The sequence below is a fragment of the Phoenix dactylifera genome, chromosome 8, assembly GCF_051530095.1.
Source record: "Phoenix dactylifera cultivar Ajwa chromosome 8, Ajwa_hap1_PhDact_Kaust_v1.1, whole genome shotgun sequence".
Lineage (NCBI taxonomy): Eukaryota > Viridiplantae > Streptophyta > Magnoliopsida > Arecales > Arecaceae > Phoenix > Phoenix dactylifera.
The window spans coordinates 10,284,178-10,308,860 of record NC_143197.1 but is presented as its reverse complement, the minus strand read 5'-3'; the positions used below and the strand labels follow the sequence as shown (position 1 = coordinate 10,308,860).

Here is a 24,683-nt window from a genome sequence, read left to right as displayed (position 1 = left end):
CTATAGGCACCCGTTGAACTAAAGCATGCCATCTTCAGACAAACCCATTTGCTGGATATGCCCTTGAATTTGACTGAAAGAATGAAAATTGGTAAATTATGAGAAGGTACAGCAGTCCAAATGCTACAATTTTTTTTCTACCAGGAGTAGAAAATTCTCAGAAAATATCACTTTCACGAACTTACTATCATGATATCAAAATGTATATCACTTGCATAAAGATACAAATTATTTTAAGAAAAACAATAGTTTGTACATCTAAACTGTTAAAACAGTATACATATATCGGCTATCGTTCATAATCTAGGTGGCTATCATGTCAAATTGTAAAGAGGTTACACACCAGCTTTGCTTAATATAGTCCCTGTTTTGCTTGATATGCTTTTCTTCCTTTTATTTTATATAGCAAAAATACTAAACCTATGCTAAAGAAGAGTATCCAAAAAATAGAAAAATGTTTAACATAGATTTTTCTCCCAATATGCATTAGTTTCCCAGAGTGAAATTTAGTAGTAGAGATGCATATTGTTTTACTTTCGCTCTCCATATGTCCTTAGTTTCTCCAAAATAAATTCCAGGCCTCAGGTTACTGACCACCAGGGCAAGCCACAGTTCATATTAACATTATATTTCTTTGAAAAATGAGAGAAGAAAGTTTCTTAAAAACCGAAAAAAAAGCATTCAATGCAGTCGCATTCGGTATCCAACCGGAGCACATGGTGGTGTTGCTTGGGGGACGAGTCATCTTGTGAGACTATTATATATAGTAGACTTTACTCTCTTTATTTATATAAATAAAGAAGAATAATTAATGGCTCATCTAATTTATTCACTTTCCAATTGATATATGCATATATTTGCTAGAATTTCTCTCTTGAGATATTCATAAAAAAGAGATGCATCCAGTGTCGAAGAAAATAAGAAAAAATTAAATATTCTAGTCTCGGCTTTTAAATGATCCAGTGTTGCATAAGCATCCACAATGCTAGACAATGTGAGTCATGGCAGCAATGTCCATCCTAAGAAGGTTTCTTCAGGTTAGTTGGAGCAATACTAGCGATAATCAAATTTCAACAAATATATAAATATCAAGCACCTGCATTCCTTAACCTGAAATCCGTGCATCAAGAAGTGCTGAGAGTTGCATTATGCATATCTAGAATTTGCACTAACATTAGATAAAAGCACTACACTGTAAATTTATCCATTTGACATCCATTTGTGCTGATCAAAGCTACAAGCAAGATGAGTTCCACAAGATTAAGGGTTATTGCATTAAACCACTTTTGAATTGCCTGCCTCTCAACTAACTCAAGTTTTACAGCCTTACAGAGGTGGACATTAGAATAATACAGGATGTTTTATGGAACAGCTTGCATCACATAGCTATAGATAACAATTTATCGACCACAAGAAAAGTCATTAAATTCTTGTGGATAAATAAAGTTCACCAGCAACTAATCCTCCATTATATCACCTGAAAGTCACCGGTTGATCATTACTTGTTTGTCATGCCAAGCTACCACCTCTTTATATGCCAGATCACCTCCAAATATATCTAGGGCACTTCCAACTGTTACATCCACGTGTTCCTTGCCTGCTGTCTTTATCCTCTCCAGGTCAGCTATTGTTGTGACCCCACCAGCATAAGTTACTGGAATCTGAGAGAGCAAGATAACCCATTTCTGTTATGCTCAACTTACAGTTTCCAAGATCAAACTTTCTACGAACAGATGAATCTGAGACATCACAAATGGCAATCAATCAGATGCACGAATGCCATATACTAGATCAGAGTCATTCTCATGCAACAGCTTGCAACTTATTAGACTAACTTCTAGTAGATTGAACAACTATTTTTGCAATGAATGATATTCAGATATTTACTAAATTGGCATCCAGCTGATCCACATGAAAACCGAGTTTGGCAGTAAGAACTATCTACCAAAACCAATTTCATCTGACAAGTTGTTTAGCAATCTCTATATGATATGTTCCACGATAACAGCTCCATTTGCAAGAATACTATGCAAGTTATAAAATTTTTGCATAGAATTGTGCAATCAGATAGAAAATTGATTGTCAGTTCAAGAGATTATGTTAAAAATTTTAAAGAATAGCCATAGTTCGAAGCACTGCATTATGGCTTGTCAAGAAGCGAACTGTTTTGTTCTCCAAACAAAGTTAAACTATAAATATGGATAACCTAACATAATGCGGTGTTGCATACCGGTGAGTAGTACCCAAGCAGTGCCACAAGCTCCTCATCAATTCCTAGCCTGCAATAAGACACAATACGGTAAATTAGGATGCAAGACCAATGTAATAGATTTCAAGGTATTCTCGACAGTCCAATTTAACTTACATAGGTGATTGTCAATAACAGAGTTAGATTACGATCTTTACAAACTCGAGTCTATGACAGGTTTAGACAAAGAAATGAACACTTTTAATGGTGATTCAAAGAATGAATTAGAAAACAAGGATGATTAGTATAGGTAAAAAATGAAGATTTCTACCTAAAACCAGTACTAGCTCATTTAAGCTACTAGTTTGGTGTTCCCTATGTGTGAATTATTACAATTTATATTAAGCTACTAGTTTAGTGTTCTCTATGAGTGAATTATTACAATTTATATTAAGTATCGTGAAATAAGAAGTCACCTGGCCCTTAAAAAATGCCAAATTAATGATAATAGCAATTTTTGTGCCAAATATCTTACTAGGCTTTAATATGCCAATCCAGATTTGTGCAAAAAGTGCAGGACTGATTTGGGAAAATGGATATAACTGGTGCACCAGTCCATCTAAAATTAGACAAGCCCAGAACAGTACAGAAGATACCAGAGTGAGAAAAGAGGGCACATTTTATGCCCTGAGCATGTTCCTTTCCACAACAAAAGATGCAAGTTTCGGAGAGCCTTTTACCTATATAAAAGCAAAATGAAAGATTAAAAAAAAAGAGCTCCCTTGAATCACCATGTCCGTCTAAAGAGGAAAGACTCTCAAGAAGCTTCTTATGAGGGGAAGGCGTGGGCAATTGGCGACCAGAATTCCGCAAAAAAAGCCTCTCGAGTGAAAGAAGGAAATTAACACAATTAATGACGCCAATGGTTCCAATTCTGCTTGTAATATGGAAGAGGCTAAAAAACAAACTACTAATGCCAATGTCCTTCATGATGATTCTAAGGAACAATCAGATTTGATATCTGAATTCTGATGCTTCTCTTATTGTCAACAACTCAGGCTTGAGAGGCCTTTATGGCAGAGTGCAGGACACGTTTAAGTTGGATACGTACTTCTAAAAGTAAAAAACTTGAAGCATGCAATTGGTATTGCTATTGCTATTGCTATTGATAGCTTAAGATACTGACTAGGGAGTTTGTCATAATCCTCATGAGGACTGCAAATTAGTAGGCAAAAAAGGAAAAAAGAGACAAAACAATTTGCAAAATAGCAGTTTACCTATGCATACATAAACCAACAATATACAATAACGAAAAGGGGAAAAGAAAGATGAAAGAAAGGGACCAGAAGAAGCTCAAGAATATGCATTGGCATTTAAGGAGGAAAAAGGAGGCACTTGTTAGTGGTCAAGAACACACAAGTTAGTCAAGGTACCGTACATGATGTGGACTTAGATGAAAAAATTGTATTTGTATTCAAAGTTGAACCAAAAGTTTTTGGAAACTCTAAAAAGACATGTATAAGAAACCAATAGCAACATGCTGAGGTCTCAAAGAAATGAATTAGAGGAACCGGCAATCTGGCACAAATACACAAGGAAACATATAAAGCTTCAATACTGAAGAGCATAATAAGATGTGAAACAGTAGTAAGAAAATCTAAGAATGGGGCTGTTCATGTTATTTTAAGAGGTTGTATGCTAGTTTTGAGGAAAAGAATAATTAATAATGAGGTAAAGGCAAACAAGCAAGATGGATTACTTCAATGCAATAACAATGAGGACAATTGGTATCAAAAGTGATGAAAATTAAAAAAAATCTTACCACTACCGTTTTAGCATGGGTACCATAGAATACCAATGCCTCATAGCAAAAAAAGAAAAAGAAAAAAGCAGAAAGCAAATGTAGTTCACAGGTCACTTTGCATGACCAAGATGAAGAAAGCTAATAATTGAAAAATCAAGAAAAAGCGAGAAGTACAGCGACCAAATGGAATACCATAAGAGGTATGCCATTTTATGGGAGCAACTAAGTTGGTTTGGTTAGGCAGCATTTTCAACAGCATTTTGAAATAAGAAATGTTTCCAATTATTGCACTTGTATTATACTGATCTTAAAAAGAAGCAAATGCAAAATTGCACTGGTTTCTCTCACACACAAATGCAGGCCTATATTAAGTAATGGAAGAGGGTCATAGAAAAATGGAATGAAAAAAGGGACTATCAGTTCCTTTCATTTAAAACAGAGCATATGTTGATCTTCTAAAAGAGTAATATGTTGGGCTTGAAAGAAGGATGACATAGTAGCAAGTTGCAAGGAAAACATCAAACAGATGAAGGAGAAATTAAAAAAGCATGTGAAACTGGCTGAGAGACTGGTGACTCTTGACTCCACTGATTCGAATGATCAACCTCGAGCAGTCAATCTCTTTAAACTTGAATAAATGCATTTACAAGTAATCTACATGACGCCCCATGGTACCCATTATGTATAAATCACATATTTTTTCACTGACTAGACAAGAACATGTGGATGCTAAAATATCTTTAGGAAATATAAGAAACTAAAGGAACTAAATTGAAATAAAAAAGAATTGGAAAAAGTGATTTTTGTGGGAAAAGAAATGGAAATGAGACAATGGCCAACTAATTGATATGAAAGCATTAAGTTCAAATGACAGCATATATGCTGTATGGCCAAAATGTTGAGCTATACAAAGGTACGAACATTATGCTTGCATAGTAGAGATGAGAATGCTGAGGTGAGCATGTGGTTAATGTTAGAAGAACAGAGTTAAAAAAAATGAGTGGATTAATAAAACTAGTAAGTTTCATCAAAGTGATTGAAATATATTGCAGGTGGATCAGTGCAACTAAAATTGAATGTCTAGGTGGAGAGATCGAAGAACTAAAATACACATACAGAAACCTTGATGGAAGTAAAGAGAGGCCAGCACATACAGCCCTTGATCAGTGTTGTATTAGAGAAAAATAGGTATTCAAAGCAACCAAACAAAAAAGTACCTTAAAGACCATTCTTTTGAGGACCAGTTAGCCGTCTAAAAGTTGGACATTTTGGCCGCCTAAACTTCCCACCTAGGCTCCTGCTTGAATGTTTCGCATTGCATTTGACAATGGAAAATGAATTGATTCTTAAATTAGTATTAAATGTTTTCAAGTTGATACCTCCTGGTGATATAGTATCTTTTAATTTGTCAAATTATAATTATTTATTTAGGTTTCTCCTATATATTTTTTATATATTATCTTTGACCATCTGAGTTCTGGACACTCATTTACACACCTGGCTAGGTAATAGCAATCCCCCTGCCACCCATCAGCTGTGTGCAGTCATTTTAAAATATTGAGAATTGTGTTAACAAGGTCGGGCACATAGCACTGTCATCAGAAACGACAACATCTAAATAAGTACTTTGGCTTTTACCTAACAGTTCCCAGACAAATCACTGCATAACAGGAGTCGTCAAGAGCAAAAGCCATTTAACAAAAAAAATTCTACCATGAACAAATAAATAACTTCATGGTAAGAAAAAGAAACAAAAGGAGGAGAGAATCACCTTTTTCCCTCAACATCAACTCCATGAACTAAAAATTCATCTGCATAGGTGGCAAGAAATTCCAAAGTCTGCTCGTTTAGAAACACATCGCTGAACTTTTGCCATCTATCGGTGACAATAGCATACTTCCCTTTCTGCACACCAGAGACGAGCTAAAAACTGACACATGCAACAGCTAAAGGTATTCATTCTGGGAAAAAGGGCTACCATTAAGCCTACTCATAACTAGTTGTTTATAGTGGAAGTATTTCTTCTAAAAGACATGCTATTTAGCCCTCTCATAACAGGTATTAGGAGCGTGACAAGAATATAAAACAATAAATAGACAAAAAAAGATCAATTTCTATGAGCTACTCCTCATGAGTGCTGCAGATCAATTGCAAAGAAAAATGACAATTTTCGAATCATGAACACAATAACCAGACTGTCTTGTCAGTACTGAAAAGACTAATTGATGCATTATCAGAAGGAAATACAAATAGCAACCTAATTCACCAGTCAGATGACACATTTCATACATAATTAGTGTTACGAGTCTCTTTAGTATTTTTCCTGATTTACTCTGTGTTTTTTGTTCTTAATTATTTTAGCCAAAGAATCAATTTTGCTTCAGAAAGTGTCCATTTAGTTAAAGCATAAACCATACTCGAAGGGTAACTTCGGTAAATAGATGGAACTTGGTTGAAAAACAATACATCATTTAATTTTGGGGTCTATGTAACAAGAAACCATCAAAGATGATATTTTGATTCTATGAACACCTACAATCAACCTCATTAATAGAAGCTCCAAATGAAGAATGATGCATATGCAATGATAAAGCAAGCAAATGATGGTGCATGGATGTGACTGTTGGAGGCATGGTCAATCAGAGCAGAAGAAATTGACAAGACAAAAAAGAGGATTGACTCCTGATCATGAAATCTCAGAGTTTAGAGGCCCCCATCTGTGCCTTTATACTTGAACATATGGTGCCACATCCAACAAGAAAGATAAGAAACAAAATTACTTAAAAACCTTGCACAAGTCAAGTTCTAGATGCAACTGATAGACCACACAGCTTGCTATTAAATTTATACCACCAAGTTCAAATGATTCAATGCATGCAAAAAAGTGGGCAATAGGTAACAAAGGGTTAAAATCCATTACCAATATCATGCGCCAAATGTAAATCTTGTACATTACCTTGTTTCTACAACTAAGATCCAAGATGAGCCTTTGCTTTCCAATCATATGAACAAGATGTTTAAGCCGTTCAAGGTCCATTTGTCCATCACTGAAAACATACTGCAACATAAGACGATGTCATATTAAGATATTTCAAAAAGACCATCCAGCCTGATGTCAAAACAAATTATTAAATGATACATCAACTCATGATATGTGGATGAACAATGGAAATCACTACAAAAATTAAGGAACATATCCTTCCATTATCAACAGGCTTTATATTCTAATTCATTTGCTAGGAATCAGGGTCTCAAGATTGATTTTTCCGACTTTGTTTAATTTTGATCAGTATATATGTTACACAACAGATAAAGATTCGAACACAAATAAGGTTTTTCTTTTCCTTTAATGTGATTAAACTATATGACAAGAATATAAATTGATGAGGTGTTGTTTCTATTAGCCCTAGGATGACACAATCTTTAAGCAATTAAGCTTGATACTCTCATAAAGACCAAAAAAAAGAGAGAGATACAAAAGATGAGACTAATATCATTGTACATGAAAATGATGACTATGATGTCAAAGTTACATAAACCATATACCGATGTTACAATCACATGACTAGCCCCTTCTTCGAGATAACTCATGGCATTCTCCGAGTTGATCCCACCCCCGACTTGCAAACCACCTGAAGTTACAATACCTCACAGTGAGAACGAAAATGATAGAGTACAATATGTAAGTTCAAAAGTATTACAGACACATACTAAACCCAGCAACAGTATACATTCACGTTTTAATAGAAACTAGAGATAAACATATATACATGAGAAATTGCCATTAATGGCTCCCCTGAGCAATTAGTTCTATTTTCTGGATTCAGTAGCTATAGCTTATCGCAAGAGGACATAAACCATCAATTTTATCTCGAATTCCCTGTTAACTTGAAGATAGGAAAGAACGAATAAAGACCACAATCAGAGAGTGATGACAATCTCTACAACACTTAACAGAAGATCAACATTTAATCGGATTAAGCTGTGTTGCTACAAGGGTCCATGGATCAATTTGACACTATTTAACGAATAAGGTGTATAACCAAACAACAGATATCAATCTTGTAAGAAGTGAGACATTCTACTAACACAAAGCGATCCCTTGCAATCGATGCAAGAAGCAAAAAAAAGAAAGAAGAAGCTGGCTAAACAAATGGAACATGAGGAAGAAAACATCTCAACTTTAAGAGCAAGTTACCGGGATAAGCTCGCAATGCTTGTCTGGCTGCAGATTGGCTTGCAGCATCGGCGCCGAGCATTATGACATGACCGCCCGTCAGCCCGTCCTGCTTGTACAAGCTTGCGAATTCCTCCGGTGACTTGTCGGATTCGAAATTGGTAATCAAAGAGGCATCCTCCGTCGAGTCTCGGAGTGTGGAGCCAACTATCTGCTTCACCTTCCCCTGATGACAAGTCCAGCCTTATAGTTACAATAAGCAGGTCAAAGACGTTCAGTAGGACAAGCAGCGAAAGCAGATGAGAAAAACCTTGTGGATGTCGATGCAGGGGCGGAAGCGGACAGCACAACTGATAGGAGGAAGACGTCCTGCGAGTGCAAAGACTCATAAATATTTCAAATGCCGTCACACATACATACACACACAAAGAGAGAACCGGGGGGGGGGGGGGGGGGGGGGGTGTACTTGGAGGCCTTGTTGAGGAGGGGAATGGAGAGATCCTCCACCGATCGTTTCTGAGAGGGGATGGCGCCGGTGGAGGAGGAGAGGGGAGGGGTGATCTGAGGTTGGGAAGCGCGCGGGTTCCCATGAGGAAACTAATCCGGAGCTCTGAATCGCGAAAGAGAAATTTGGAATCCAACCAGAGCACGAGCTCAGCAGGAGATGGATGGGGAGAGGGCCGGGGAGAGGAATCGAGGAGCCTGCCTTCTGAAGGACCGACTCCAAGCGGGTCGGTTTAGGGTGTGGATCCCGAAGTCTCGGTAGGATTCGAACGTCCGACCCGATCGATGGCTAGCATCTTTCAGGTTTGGGTTCGGATGGTGGTGCCGTCGTCGATGGTGGCTTCATGCGATAGGCTACAGGATGCTCCAAACGTACTCTTATTTCAGAATTTGCGGAGGGAGCAGTATCGTAACACTCTAGAGTTCGCATTATAACTTGGAATTATGATTTTAAAGATGACAATAGACCATATCAACCAATTATATAATAACTTTGTAGTTATACAAAGTATACTGATAAGATTGCTAAACTATAATCTAGGTCTGACTTGATCATTCAATTGGATAATTGGGTTTAAAAGATTTATTACCATATCTAGCCTAATTTAGTCAAGTTCAGGTTATGCAACGAAGCACCATAATAAGCCCCAGATCCTCTTTTCTCAAGACAGCAGAAAAGGCCCGCTTTATTTTTACACCTCAAGCATGAACATAAATCTAAAAAAAGGCCGAAGTCTCACCATGAGAAATTAGTCAGTATTATCGTTGATAAAAAGGCATGAACCAATTAATTCTGAAGGCTTCAAAATGGAATATACTTTTTGCTACCAAAACAGAATAGCATGTGAAAATAAAGTGTTACAGTTCTCTTGAAGAAAGTAAATGTGTCTTCTATCCCAAGAGAAATATTCAGTCACTTCTGGAGAGATACACTACAGCTGCCATTGGCTAGACGAATTGATGTGCCTCTGAACATTTAAAAAAAACAAAAAAACAAAAAAGAAAGGATCACTTCTAACAATTTTTCTTTGGAGAACTTATCGTACAATTAGTATGATATGACAGTTTGAATTTGTTATGCCACAATTTTGTCAAACGTGCAACAACACCCATGAAATTGTAAACTTGCATGTCATAGCTGGAATATTTCAAAACCATTTGATGTAATTTATATATCGTCAGATATTTTCTCCATGGTAACTACAAGGCAGCACTCTGCAAGTCCATGGAGCGCCATTTTATCGCTTTTTTCAACTTTGAACTCAATCAAGGATTACCTGGTATTAATTGTTAAGTGCCACAAGCAAAAAAGTGATGCTTATTACCTACAAAAAGATCATGAAATTTAATCACTTCCCAATGAAATGTTTTAGAAAAGGGCTTATTACAAGAAGAAAATATTTTGCAGAACCTCCCAATAGTTTCTAAACTAAAAAGTATGAATAAAGGGAAAAATTAAGAAAAGAAAAGAAAAGTAACTGTCTTATTTGATCTTACAACTACAATGAACATTTTCATGTAATCAAAATTTCATCATTGAGCCTGTCCCAGCACATGCATCTTCTATACCGGCTCTCTTGGTCCTATCACGTCGTTGGCTTGGTCTTCGATGGAATAGGTGTTAGGTGTTAGGCAACTAAACATGGAGGCTCAAACTTGGGTTCAGCTTCAGTGTGTCTGAGAAACAAACTACAGAAACTCCTTGAACTTTAATACATCCTTCTTGTCTAGATCATATTCCTTGCAGATGCTGGAGATTGTGCAACAACTGACACCATCCTCAGGATCTCTCTGAACAAGTCTCTCGAGGTCATCAGAAGGCTTTAAAACCTTTTGCAAAGAAGAACATATTTAATCAAAACAGGGAGACAGATAAGAGCTAACAGACTTACACTCTCATGTCAAAATAAACGAACCAAAGTAAAATCAACAATAAAATTCAATATTGTGTTTTTTCAGAAATCTACATCAAGGAGACAGCACAAATGCCAGGTAACTTTATATGTGTGTTGTTTCCATATTTCATATGTTCTTTCAAAATGAAGTGCATTCAACAAAGCTATAAAGCTTTAGATTCTAAAACACTGGCTATTTTATATGCATGCATGTGTGTTTTAACAGAAATTAGGTGCATTGCAAAATTGCACATAAAGATCAAGATGCTTTGATCCCCAAAAAAAAAAACCTCATAAAATTTTGTTAACTGAGAATTCTTAATAAAGCTAAAGAAATTCTTCGGAATCTTTAAATATTACGGACTCCTTATTTAAATACACGATGTTGCTTGCCCGCTTCAGTCGAATTGGATAGTCCAGCCCCTTCTTTTCTCCCTTTTCCGCTCTGTGGAACTAGTTATGCCAATGCTTTTTCCCAGGTTGTTGATGGAACCTGGCTTTAATCTTTTGATAGCAGGAAGGAGAGGGAGTCCAATCAGTCAAATAGGAAGGAAAACGGAAAGTCGTCGAAAAGCAGGGGTGGGTGGCCAATCAGCCAGGGCCCTAAAAAGAATTAATAAAAGATAACTGAATAACATTTTTAGAAGGGAATCATAAGGAAAAGGTCCAACCTAGTTTTGATTTTGTAGATTTAGCTCACTTCTCTTTAGGACATGTTTGGTTATGTAAGCGAAGCAAAAGTGACTTTTAGGCACTTGCTACTTTCCGAAAGTACACTTTGAAAAAGTGCGCACTTTTGCTGTTTAGTTTGTCGACAAAGTGACGATTACTGAACTGCACTTATCACTTTGGGTATTGGTTATCTGATAAAAAAAATCACTTCTAGCACATATAGAATATTTTTATTTTGTTATGATTTATTTTATAGATATTTAAATAATATTATTTAATATATCACATATGAATGTAATCATGTGCTGATTGAATAAAACAAGGGTTTTTGCGTACATACCCTCCTAAATATTGAAATTTGCGTGAATACCCTCCCAAAATTGATATTTGCATGTATATCTTCATCAAATACTTATTTTGTATGTATACTCTTCTTTTTTTTATGTGTGTATGTACTGATACCATCTAACGCCGTTAAGAAGTTAGCGATTTAAAATTGAGATGACTAAAATACCATTAATAAGTAAACATGCAAAAAGAAATGTTTATAAGGGTATACATGCAAATGGCAAGTTTGGAGAATATTCATGCAATTTTATATATTTAGGAAAGTATACACACAAAAAAATCTTTAGATTTTTGCATAAATAGCCTTCTAAATATTGAAATTTGTATGAATACCCTCTAAATTGATATTTACGTGCATGCCCTCACAAATACAATCTTTGTATGAATACCTTTGACATAGCGACTCAGCTAACGTAATCAGCCCAAATCATATTTATTTAAATTAAAAATTAATTAAAATTATGAAAGTTTTTTTTTAACTCTGAAGCGGGTAACAGGTTAACAGGTCTCACTGAAAACTAATATCCATGGTCTGCCGTACCGGTCCGTACCGGCCAGTACTGGCCGGTATGTACTGGTCCAGCCTGGGACCGGTACCGGATCAACGTGAAATTCGGTACCGATAGTTTATTGTTGAAGAACCAGTTCGGGACCGGTTCAGACCGGTACGCCACCGGTATGGGACCGGTTTCATACCGGTCCGGGCCGCCACCGGTACCGGTACGGCGGACCTTGCTAATATCCCTAACTCCTTTGAGAAATTTTTCAATCTCTCTCGACCCTCTCTTTCACTTCTCTGTCCGGAATCAAACCATTCCCTCGACTCCCTTCTCCACCATAGACAACCCTTCATTGTATCTTTTTTACACAAAGATGGTCATGTCCTACTTTTAGTTTTGTGAATTATTTAAAGAAAAGGGCAAACAATACATGAATCTATTTTATTTTGAAAGTAGAAATAGGAATAGAATTATCTTGGACTAAAATCTTTAATCTTGGAGTTGACGGATGACCTAAACGATTATGCCAAAGACTCAACAGTGTACAATAAGCTGTAGAAGTAGGAAAAACTGAACCCTTGTAGTAGTAAAGATCATCCTTTTCTTTACCCAGACCAATTAGCTTCCTCATTTACAGGTCCTGAAAATCACAAAAGTTAGAAAAAAAAGATGACAACACAATTATGTATTTTTAGTAACCTTACTAACGGATAGTAAATTTAAATTTAAAATGGGTATGAAAAGAAGATTTTTTAACTCAAGAGAAGGAGACATTTTGATAGTCCCTTTTTGGGTTATTTGAACGGCATCTCCAATAGGTAGTTTAATGAATTAACGAGTTGGCCATTATGTTGCAACGTTGCCATGCATCAAGTGTTGCTGAACTTTTATCAGGCTTCTCAAGCGAGCCATCAATAAAGCCAATTTTATTTTTAGCTAAGAGAGCAATGTTTATGGCACACCTCCATAAAGAATAATTGTCACTAGTGAGAACTTGAGAGACTATGATCATGCCTGGGTTATTTGAGTGGTGGAGAAAGAACAGTGACATTATATCAACACTAGGATTGGAAATAACAGTAGAAGAGGCCATGATTATCAAATAAAGTATAGAGAGCCAAGGAAAACAAACTCCAAGAGAATGATAGGAGAATAAGAAAGAGGGATTGACTGATTAAAAAAAACCCCGCTCTGATACCATGAGAAATTTGTATTGGAAATATGATTTGAATTGCTTGTGTTGTTCATAGCACTGATGTGCTTTATATACAAGTTGAGCCCACATATATGGTAGAATACAACAATAAAATTCCATAATTATGAAAAAGATATTGAGGACGAGATATAGTATAATACAATTGCAAAATTATATAATTTGATATAAATACTAAATGAATATTAAAATTAGATCCAATGATTTTTGGAGATTGATCTGGGCTGATATATCAAGATTGCATATTCAATATATGGCAGCTGTGATATCCAATATCGTATATACTATAATAGGTAAGATTGTGCATGATTTTGAGTTGTAGTACCTGTAGTGATGGAGATATGCCTTGAAACAGCTCTAGTAAAATGGTGGTGAAGGATGCAATGAGCGAAGCATTTGAAATTAGTAGGGAAATACCAAACTCTCCGTAGCACAGGGGAGTAAGAATTCTTTTTATGTCCGCTGTAAAGGCTTCTCACATGTTAAATTTAACCCACAAGAGAAGGCACGGGCACCAGACCGGAAATGCGAGGAGCCGAAGAAGGGCCTTTACGTTTCGCTTTCCGGGATAAGGAAATTAGCCTCCACCAGTCTCGTCACCTTTGGGGTCAAAAAAGCCGCCATTGGGAAAACCAAGTCATTGGGAAAACCAAGTCAATATCTTAAGAGGACTAATTGGTTTCTTATTTATGTATAGAATCGCAGTCTCTATCAAGGATTCTTAAACAACGGCGAACTGGTCCGAGTCGTTGCCGCGTAGAAATTGGCCTCTTGAAACTTGGCAAAACAAGTCTATACTTCAACTTTGAACATTGGGAGCAGACAATTGCTTGCTGAGGATCTTTTGCACCCTTCAATTCATTTGCCAGGAAACTGGTTGAAGCTATTCTGAGAGAAACTAAGCCACGTAAGTGTCCAAAAAGCTTTCATCAAGCAAAGTAGATTTGTCTTTCCTTTTCCTGTTTTGAAATTTTTAATAAGTCCAGACTTTTCTTTTTCTTGAAATTCTTGTCTTTTAATACTCTCTGACTATTCGTTTTTAATCCTTATTTTGTCTCACTGTTATCATGTGAGACTATTGAACACAGATGCTACGTACAAGGTCCCATTAAATATAATAGGAGATGAAATGACGTCGTATCTAGTGGAATGCCAAGTTCTATATTTATGAAGATTAACATGTCGATCTCCAGTTTTATTTGAACAACATCAAGAAGTCTTCCAACATGAGATCGCCTGCGGGGTCAGATGAGACCATGCTTGATGATTATGGCTGCGATATATTGCATCATCTTTGCTTTCATGTTAAATGTAAGTGTGAGTAGAGAAACATCAGAAAAGGGGGTATATATATGATTTATATTTGTGTACACACTTGCATTATAGGTATACGAACTTGGACTTTGTCGAATGCCTAGAGAAATTGGATTTTAGTCAAGTAAGGTCAAGGCATGAAAAATCCATCAGCCTTGAAGCATGGCTTGGGTATATTATTAATTGGGTAAAACCTTATTTAATAAGAATTTAAAGTGAAAAAAAGGGAGAAATGGTAGAAGAAAGACTTGAGACATACAACAATCGAGGCTATCCTTGAAAAATTGATTGTAGGAATTCAAGTTTCTCATTATGGTTAACATACTCTCCTCATCATATAAATTTGTCTCAAGCTCTTATTTTTTAGCTATATATACATTAAATCATATCTAACCACCAGCTATATATAAGTTATCTCATCTCCAAATAAGAAGTTTTAGGTGACTTAGGTAGCTTTTTTTCGTTACATAAAAAAAAGGTTTGCGGTCATCAGCTCTCTTGGCTGTATGATAGGTTTTCATTTATGAAGTATGCCATTAAATGAAACAAAGTGATTGGTGGAAAATACCTAAACGACTTTTTCGAGTGATTTTTCTAAGTAGGCATAGAATTACTCTTTGTGTAAATATATTTATTAAATATATTCATGATAACCTCATGCCACATCACTTATAAGAACATGCTAATCACTATTATTGGTGTTGGATCCGATCTTAAAGATACTTGGAGAGGGTAAGCATAATATTTCTATTACTCCAATTTGCATTTTCCAAAGTTTAGGCATTGTGTCTTTCTAAGTTAACCTATGAGGCTATGACCCTACCTCAAACTCGAATCCAATCACTTGGAAGAATGCTTGAACTCTTCATTCCAACACCTACTAGTGGATACGCTTGGGAACTTTGGCTATTCTTCCGCCAGTCATGGCTTGCTTCCGCGCCGGGGTCACAATTGGCGACATTAGAGTTCGAAATCCGAGCACGACAAAAGTGCCGTCGGAAGATGGGATGTTGTGTTTATATAAAAATATTTGGCGCAAGAAAACATGGTCATGTTTGGCGTAAGATGTTACGTGTAACGGAAGTTGGACAACGTTGGACCGAAGAACACGGCGACGGTCGCAAGGTTGTAGAGCCGTGAGATGCGGAGCCAAAGAAGACCCGTCTATGATCGACTCTCCAGGCTTTATTAAAGAATTTGCCTCGTTACCGTTTATTTGGTTATTCGACATGATATGGAAAAGAAATGAAAAAGTAACAAAAAATTGAATTTGGAATTTTTTCTATGTTATTTTGATTTTTTTACTAAACGCATATCTGAAAGAACTCAATTTCTGAAATGCTTTTCCAGACGATCAAAGTTGACCAAGAAAACCGTCAAAGAGATAGTCTAGATCTAATGCTTTGTTATTTACATAAATTTCTATTTACATAAAGTGCTGGCGTTTGGCATCAATTTTCTGACTTAGAGAAGAGAAAGATTCGCCGAGGCAATGGGATCTAAACTGCATGCTCCATCATCCATTTAGTTGTATATTGCAGTCGTAATATGTTGTAACCTACACTGCTTTCCACATTAAGGTGGAGAAAAAGAAAGAAGAGCAAGGTCTTCTTTTTTCGGCGGCAACAATTTTAACCCTGCAAAAAGAGTAATGTTGTGGGTTTCCATTATGCAACTGTTGATTTGGCGGTAGCTCGAACGACCCTGAGGTCTGCTGGAAATGAAGCTGAGCAGGCTGACCGAGGTGTGGAGGGTGATTCTCCTCCGTGTGTGGCCTATAAAAAGTTCACTTGCCAAAGAGTTTCCGACGAGGGACCCTCCAATGGCTAAGTTGAAATCGAAAGGCAACAATATGGAAGAAAAAGAATTTTAATAGAGTGTAGGCTTTATGAGTAATATTGCATGCATACTCAAGGTCTCCTGAGCTGCCCCTTTATATAGAAGAGCTCATTTTGACGTTAGCTTGACGTGGCATGCAAATGATGGTTAGGTGATGGTCAGGTAATGGTCGATGAGTCAACTAACTTTTTAAGGTCGAAAATGGCCTAAGTAGGAGAACCGGCCGCCGCAGCGAAGGCTCAACAAGTCAATCAACTTCTTCAGGTCGAAAATAGCCCGAGCAAGAGAACTTGCCGCTGCACCGAACGCTCGACCTCTTCAGATTGAGAATGGCCCAAGCAGGAGAACCTGCCACCGCGCCGAAGGTTCGATGAGTCAACCGACTTCTTCCGGTCGGGAATGGCACGAGTAGGAAAATAGGTCGCCGTGCCGAAAGCTTGGCATGCCAACCGACCCTTTTAGGTCGAAAATGGCCCAAGCGAAACATCGAACTTACTTGAATTTTCTCTAGTAGGCAATCCTAGAGATGCTTCCGGGAGCATACTCCGGAGATGAATGAAGGTGCCGACCTCCGAAGACCGAGCCCACTTGAATTTCCTTTGGTATGCAACCCTAGAGATGCCTCTGGGAGAATACTTTGGAGATGAATGAATGTGTCGACCTCCTGAAGATTGGGCCTACTCAAATTTTCTCTAGTAGCCAACCCCAAAGATGTCTCTCAGAGCATACTCCAGAGATGAACGGAGGTGTCGACCTCCTCAAAACTCCAAAAAAAATCGATCAAGGAGCCCAAGACAGGTCGAAGTCAGAAACCGAGCCAAAAAGGACTACAACAAAAGGTTGAAGCTCGAGCAACGACCTAAACTTAAGCAAAAGTAAACAAGAAGGATGAAAACTGAAGTCAGGTACTTCCAAAAAATTCTTTATTTTCATTGCCTTTTTGCATATACATTGACCTTGGCAAAAATCAAGTAAAAAAAGCTACAACAAAAGGTCAAAGCTTGGGGCGACGACCTGGACTCAAACAAAAAGCAAACAGTAAGAATAAAAACTGAAGCTAGGTACTTAGAAAATTCTTTATTTTCATTAAGTTGTGAACCTTTACACTGACAACAAAAAGTACACTGAGCCCGATTTACTCGAGCAAAAAGAAAAACAACTTCATCCTTCGTCACCGTCTCCATCGTCTCCTTCGTCACCGATGCATTCAAGGCTCCTTGATAAAAGCTCCGTCCTTGATCGAGATGATGACATGACTTCCGCCGCCCGAATTAGAATATAGTTCGACCTTAGAAGTCGGGGACAAGTAATCTCGACCATGGACTAGATATTCTCTTTGACCTCAGATGTAAGCCAAAGAGAACAACCTCAGCCCCAGCCGAGCAACGGACCAACCGAAGTGAGTTACCTCGGCCCCAGCCGAGGAGCTAATTAGCACGAGTCAACAAGAATTGGCTGCCCTAACAATTGACATCCTTGGTAGCCTGCCGTCGGGGCAACACCACGCTTGCTTCAGATCTGTGCCGCACGTCGCCTACACAGATTGGTGCCCACGCCTCGGTCGTGCGACTGGCTATTTTCTGGCCATCATTGCATTCCACGTCGGCCCAGGTAACATCAAAGTTAGCTCCCCTATACAAGAGGAACAACCCGAGGACTTGAGGTAAGCAATACGCACGCAACTTTTGTCATAGAGCCCTTACTCTGCTAAATTTTCTCCCTTCCATATTATGGCTTCTCGATTCTGACTTAGGCATCCAAGGGTCATCCGCCGAAAACTCTCTAACAAGTAGACATTTTGCAGGCCACACAAGAAAGAGATCCACCCCCCACGCCTGATTCCGCCTGCTCAACTTGTCTCTAGTTGATTCCCTAAGTCGTTAGAGCTATGCTCTGTCCTCAGTCCAATTTCAGCGGTAGCAGGTGGCAAGCTGATGACTTCTAATGTTGAAGCAATTGATGGGAGCATGACAGCTTCTCCACCTTCTTTATTTAAAAAGCAAAGATTAACAATGACTAGGACTAACCAGAGGGAGCCAAAAGGGAGATGCTTTCTTATAGGTTTGAATAGAAACAGCATCAGCATCAGCAACATCAACACGAGTTAGGCATTGATCAGGGTAAGAGAAGGTTATCGTAATATATGGAGAAGTGATGCATCATGCATTTATTATATATGCCCCTCACATTGCAGATTTATTAAATGAATCGATTTGGCCAAAGCTAGCTCAGTTTGAATTTTCGTGGTCAAATTTTAACTTTTGTTTATTTGCAGAAGAGTCCTTTTGACTGTGGTTTCCCTTTTTTTATTTCCAAAATAATGATGGGACCACTTATTTTAAAAAAGTTAATAAAACAATTGCTTATATGAAACATCAAAAAGAAAAATACCTCCATCTAATTCAATCATCCAACGTCCACATCATAATTCAAAAATTATGATGTGCCAGGAGTGACAGAAAATGAGGATGGTTTGAGGTATATCATTTTTTGGTTGCCCTTGTTACGGCATGGCCACACACACATCCTTGTTATGGTTCATATTGATAGATCGTTCTTGCTGCAATGTTGCAGGAGGTGCCGGTGATGCAACGTGTTGTGGTTCAAATCTAGCCCGAGGGTGACCACGCTGGTGGAGCCGAGAGAGCTGCCGATACTGAAAAGGGGAAGACGGAAGACACCTCCTGCGCGACGGCCGTGGACCTGCACAAAGCCTCACCGGTGTTTCCGATGAGGACCCTCCGACGATCAAGATAGAGTGGATAAATTTAGTTTAGCCAAAGGTTCTTTAGAAATTACCTGACTGAGCTATTTATAGTCTCGGTGGAGTGGTCTAGGTGGCGGAGGTACTGTCAGCCCTCGTCGTGAAGGGGCGTAACTCTGAGCCGGATGGCGCGCAGCTCAGGCTGGCTGGTAACGTGCGGTACGGCCCATTCTTGAGAACGGTAGGATGTTGACAGTCACGGCAGGGTATGGCCGGAGTAATCAAGATACCGTCTGACTGCTGTTGGCTGGTTATGGAGACATGACATGATAGTGTGATGCAGTACGACCACGTAGGTGGATGTAGGCCCGCACATGGGTGTGGTCGTTGGCGAGGCCAAACTCATTAAGCAGTCGCATCATACGTTTGACGAGGTCGGCTTGGCGGATGCTGGAAGTAGCTTAGCCTCCCGGATTCCGAGATGTGATCGATGAAGCGGCCCAAGCTCGAGAGTCGGAGCGTATCGCTGGGATCAGCGCCCCAAGCCTTATCGAGACGGATCAACGATTGTCTGGAGATACCCCGAGCTTTCGGTGGAGTTCTGAGAACGAGCTGATTTTGAGCCGAAGTGAAGATTCAGTCGTCCGTCATTGGTATTTACTGGGTCGAAACTGGGCGGCCTTTTAATTGTGGACTGGACGATCCATTTTTTCCTCTATCACAACGTATGCATCATTGAAAGTTACCAATAAGAACTAATGAATTGAAGCAATGAAATGAAGAAAATCTGTATGCACCACCATCTATAGGGAAGCAACGTCCAATGCCTTTAAATCCATCTTCAAAGGCTTGATTACGGAAAAAAGAGGATTAAGTGAATGCATCCCCAATTTTTGCACTTAGCCTGCCCAATGGGTTAAATCCTACAATTACAATGCTTCGACTTGGAGCTCTGCCTCGCCTTTTACCATCCCTAGTTTCCAGTTTCTTTTTTGTACCATATCAATTTGTTATTTTGCATCCTATTGCCTTATAAATAGATTGAAACGAACACATATTTTCGAGAAGATTGCAGGAAATTACTGCAAAGCATGATACAAGAGATAATTAAGAATGGATCTACACATAAATGGATCAATCAAAAATTTAAAATTTGATCCAAAAAAAAAACATTAATTTTCTACAGCATAATACTGAGGAGCTAGTTCTGGTAACCACAGGGGATCTACTCTTGTTAAGTTACGAACATAGTTTTGATTTGTTCGAACCAACTCATTGAAGATGATACACTCTGACTTTGTCCGGAACAGAACTGAAGAAGGATGTATCTGTACAGTTTGACTGCTCCACATAGCCCTGTCAAAGAATAACAAGATTAGAAATGATTTGGTGCGTAAGAGGTCATGTTCTTTGCTCTAGAAACAAAAGGGTTGATATGACACAATGCAGAAGATTTAGCATCATATCTTTTGTCATAAAAATAATTAGTAGCAAATTTGTTTAACAACAGAAATTCCGAGTCTGAAGCTATTTGAATTAGTAGACAACAGGCATAAATTACAACTCATTGAATGATTGATCTTCCTAGGACAGCTAGATTGATTGAATAATGGTAGTTCGGGGGACAAGAAGAATAGCATTTATAACAAAGGAACTTGATATCTAAAATAATCAAGTAGCTAATTATTTTTTTCCTGATTAATTTTTGAGTAAGTGTAGATAGATAGATGTTGCCTTCTTGAAGGTACCAATGGGCAAGAATTATAATTCACCAAATGATACTTGGGCAGGCCTGGATTCATTCAAGAGTTCTTAATGTCGCAATTCTGCCCTAGGTGCCCCTTGCCCTCGGTTCTTGGTCATGAAACCGTCAAAAATATCAGAAAAAAAAAAAAGACAACACATTGTTCCTGGTGTTGCATCTTTTTTTTTTTTCTTTTGGAATCAATTGCAGCGTAGCTAAAGTACAGTATGATTCTAAACCTGTATGATCCATCTGGTTGCTTCAGTGCTGCATTGAGGAAGAATGAGGCTGTAAGGCATCTGCGGAACTGAAGCATGTCATCTCCACATGATGATAGAGATAGACCCATTTGCTGGATATGCCCTTGAATTTGACTGCAAGAATGAAAATTGGTAAATTATGAGAAGGTACATTAGTCCAAATGCTACAATTTTTTTTCCTACCAGGAGTAGAAAATTCTCAAAAATATCGCTTTCACAAACTTGTTGTGATGATATCAAAACGTATATCACTTGCATAAAAATGCAAATTATTTTAAGAAATACAACAGTTCGCACATCTGAACTATTAAACAGTATACATATATTGGCTATCGGAATGAAATTGCAACTTCATAATCTAAGGGGCTATCATTTCAAATTGTAAAGAGGTTGCACATCAGCTTTGTTATGTATCAAAAATAAGAACTCAAAATATTAATATGTGAATGAGGTAAGTACAGCTAACCTGTGAACATCTTGTGCATGTCTTAGAGACCGGTAATTGATGAAGTTCTCCCTGCACCATTTCCTTAGAGCTTTTTCAAATTTTTTTTCTTTACTATTTGCTGTTCTGCTCTTCTCTAAGCATTCTGCAGAAGCCCGATATACATTCACCAGGGATATATGGTCCCCTTCAGGGCTTGAAAATTTCTTCCTTGCAGCTTTTGCCTAAACAGAAAACCAAGACAATGGGCGATACTTAGCATGGTTACCTCAGAGAAGATTGCATGAAATAGCAGTAATTAACCAGTTATTTAGTCTCTTTCCTTCAGTTATCTAACACGATTTGCACTTACCATGTGGAAAGAGAAGTGAAGAGAATAATAATTTATCTGCAGTTTATCAGATATAAGGGTTTTAATATAAAATATAATTTGATCTTTTAATATTAAAATTGAGCATCTTACATTTGCATTAAAGTTTATGAGGATGTATCTGGGTGCCATCAAATATGAAACATTACAAACTATCATCTGTGAGGGTCTGTTATGCAAAAAAGGGTGAGACATGATGTGGTATATGGATACGAGGGGAATATTGTTTTCCATAACAGAATAGATAATGCAATGAAAGTTTATTAGGATGGAGAAGAAAATTGTTGACATAAACATTTTCAATGTACAATACTAATTTACATGTTTTATCAGATTTTCTCTATGCTAGATTTACTTACCGCCAGAGTAGCGCGATACTTCCATAGTTGACATAATATGGATTTTCATTTTTTACAAACATAGGACAATTGAATTACGGACCTATGTAGTCACAGAGAACGGAATAAATAGATATAATCACCTTCACGAACAGGTGCAGTCCAAAAGTAATGGCTAGAAGTATTACGCCTTGGTAATGGCTCCTGTGCTAGTACTTTACCAGTAGGGTATAGCATCGTAACCGCATATGGTAAAGCTACCAAGTTGGCACCCATATCAAGTTGGCATCCATATCAACTCGGTACCCATATCATGTATGGACACAATACTGCATCGAGCTCCTGTATTATATTGGTTCCCTACCAGAACAGGAGGGTGCATCCACTATGGGGAGCTACAGTTCGGTACATAAAGCCATATATAATGTGCATGGTGTGAACAAGCTTTCATGAAACAGTAAGCTGATAACTGTAACCAAGCTAAACACGTAGGCTTGGAAAAGTTATAGGTTGGTCAGTTAGCATTTGGGGATTAAAATACATGCAGCAATATAATTGGGTTTTTTCTCTTGTTGAGCCAGGGTGACTTTTGGTTTGTCCATGACATACTCCAGTTGTTAGTATAAAATGCCAAAGTTAATGCATAACAAACCACCAAGCCTAATTGACCACTAGGCACACCCCTTTTCCATATAAATTGTCTACATAAAATCTTGAAATGAAAGATATTTAATAACTAAGAAATTTGAATTCGTATACACCCCCTGAATTATACATATTTTATTTTATATAATTTAAGTTATGATTTCTTACAAGGTTTTATAAAATCAAGACCAGGATCTATTGTACCATCCGTATGTAACATTTTGTGTTTTATGTAACTAAAAAAGGAAAATGGAGAAAAGCAGAACTTTTATACAACAAGAAATTTTAACATCCTGTTTTATATAAAAATTCAAAAAAATGCATGATGTTATACACTATATCAAGCAAATCTTTTGATAAATTGCAAAATGCAAGAAATGCCAAATGCATACCTCTTCCATCTTCTCACGAGGAAAATAAAAAATAGATTCCACTGAAAGCATCGCAACCACTATCAGCATTTCTTCCATGCACTTGAATTGACTAGCCAAGATCAGCGCCTTCGAATACATAGGGTCCAATGGTAGCCGAGCCATCTGATGACCAATTGGATCTGATAGTCTATAATCATCAGTTAAAGCCCCTAGGAGGAGTAATTGCTCCAAAGATTTCACAATAGCCATCCTGTCAACAGTCATGAAAGTCATGTATATATTTTTGTTGAGGGAAAATGAAAGTCATTACTAAAATAAATAAAAGGCCAATTTCAGTCAATCAGACAATGAAATCTTGATAGTTAAAACACGATGCTAATAATTTTGAAGAAAGCAGTACATATAAAATTATCTACACATTAAATGATTTCCAGTGTAACGGAGAAATGAAACAAACCAAAATTCTGATATCCAATTGAGACTCAAACAACAGTCTAAATAAGTAAAAACTTTGAAACTAATTCCACTACCATGTGTCCTCAAAAATTACTTGACTTTCATAAGTCCATCAATTTAGTTGCAAGCAATGGTTGAATAGACTATTGGTAATTGTTAGGATTTGAGTTCCATACCAATAAAGAAACAAATGTAATGAAAGATACAAAGACAAGCTTTTTTCTGAACGGACCAAGGATTTAAGTATCATATGCAGGCGGCATGCTGGACTGGCATTGGTCTGGTGCATACTGTTCGATGCCAATGCTTGGCATGCACGAGTACAAACAGCATGGCAAGCCCCAGCAGGCAGCCCGTACTGTGCTAGTGCTGCATGCCAGTGAGGCACTGGCTCGCTGTGAACCATGCATGTAAAGCTATGCCATGCCATGTGGACCAACACTCAAGTCCATGGAACAAATACCGTATCTCCACATTCGGAAGAAAGGCCAAAATCCTTTTAAAGTCTGGAATTGTTCGTCAATTATTATTAGCAAACTGAATGTGCTCTCACCGGGTGAAGGCACATGTCCTGTTTGCATAGAGATTACTAGGCAAGCTTACTAGAATCTAGTTATATTTTCTATATTTCAAAACCATGCCTTAAGAAACATGTAATATCAAAGAAGAATATCAGATTTTACCTTGAAGGCTTTTCCATGAAATCAAACCCTATAATATCATCAACACCTAGGGCTTTCAGTTGTAGCACAACATTTGAGAGGTTGCACCTCTTTATCTCTGGAACAGTCGAATCCATAAGTTTACCAAATTCACTTTCTGGGTACAATCGGAAGCATTTCCCTGGGCCCTCTCGTCCAGCGCGACCACTGCGTTTGACATGGATAAAGTCT

General features: G+C 37.8%; 2 protein-coding genes across 24 annotated transcripts in view; both read right to left on the bottom strand.

Moving 5' to 3' along the window:
* Positions 1-1,174: 1,174 nt before the first annotated feature.
* Positions 1,175-8,884, bottom strand: LOC103697718 (1-(5-phosphoribosyl)-5-[(5-phosphoribosylamino)methylideneamino] imidazole-4-carboxamide isomerase HISN3, chloroplastic). Of its 2 annotated transcripts, none has more exons than XM_039124583.3 (8): positions 8,636-8,884; positions 8,480-8,538; positions 8,191-8,395; positions 7,539-7,624; positions 6,949-7,050; positions 5,764-5,897; positions 2,231-2,279; positions 1,175-1,739 (listed from the first exon to the last, which is right to left on the bottom strand). In XM_039124583.3, exons 1-8 carry the CDS (start codon positions 8,757-8,759, stop codon positions 1,695-1,697), a joined length of 804 nt encoding a protein of 267 aa, XP_038980511.1. In that variant the 5' UTR covers positions 8,760-8,884; the 3' UTR covers positions 1,175-1,694. The 2 variants fall into 2 exon arrangements, with proteins under 2 accessions (XP_038980511.1, XP_038980510.1); XM_039124582.3 differs by having other exon boundaries at positions 1,175-1,661; positions 8,636-8,883.
* Positions 8,885-20,215: 11,331 nt separating this feature from the next.
* LOC103698678 (pre-mRNA-splicing factor ATP-dependent RNA helicase DEAH10-like) overlaps positions 20,216-24,683 on the bottom strand; it is a 42,366-nt gene continuing 37,898 nt past the window's right edge. For all 22 annotated transcript variants that reach the window (XM_089924754.1, XM_088702739.2, XM_088702746.2 and 19 more), the window contains 5 exons: positions 24,474-24,659; positions 23,353-23,584; positions 21,629-21,831; positions 21,142-21,276; positions 20,216-20,514 (listed from right to left, as the gene is read on the bottom strand). In XM_089924754.1, the coding sequence (XP_089780880.1) occupies positions 20,331-20,514; positions 21,142-21,276; positions 21,629-21,831; positions 23,353-23,584; positions 24,474-24,659 (940 nt within the window). In that variant the 3' untranslated portion in view covers positions 20,216-20,330. The remainder of the gene's footprint in view (positions 20,515-21,141; positions 21,277-21,628; positions 21,832-23,352; positions 23,585-24,473; positions 24,660-24,683) is intronic.

What these genes read in the sequence shown, in the direction of transcription:
- LOC103697718 (XM_039124582.3), bottom strand. Translation starts at nt 8,759, where the DNA reads ATGGGAACCCGCGCGCTTCCCAACCTCAGATCACCCCTCCCCTCTCCT. An exon ending in AGCATTGCGAGCTTATCCCG is followed by an intron (nt 7,625 to 8,190) that starts GTAACTTGCTCT and finishes TTGTAACTTCAG; the next exon opens with GTGGTTTGCAAGTCGGGGGT. An exon ending in GTCATGTGATTGTAACATCG is followed by an intron (nt 7,051 to 7,538) that starts GTATATGGTTTA and finishes CTTATGTTGCAG; the next exon opens with TATGTTTTCAGTGATGGACA.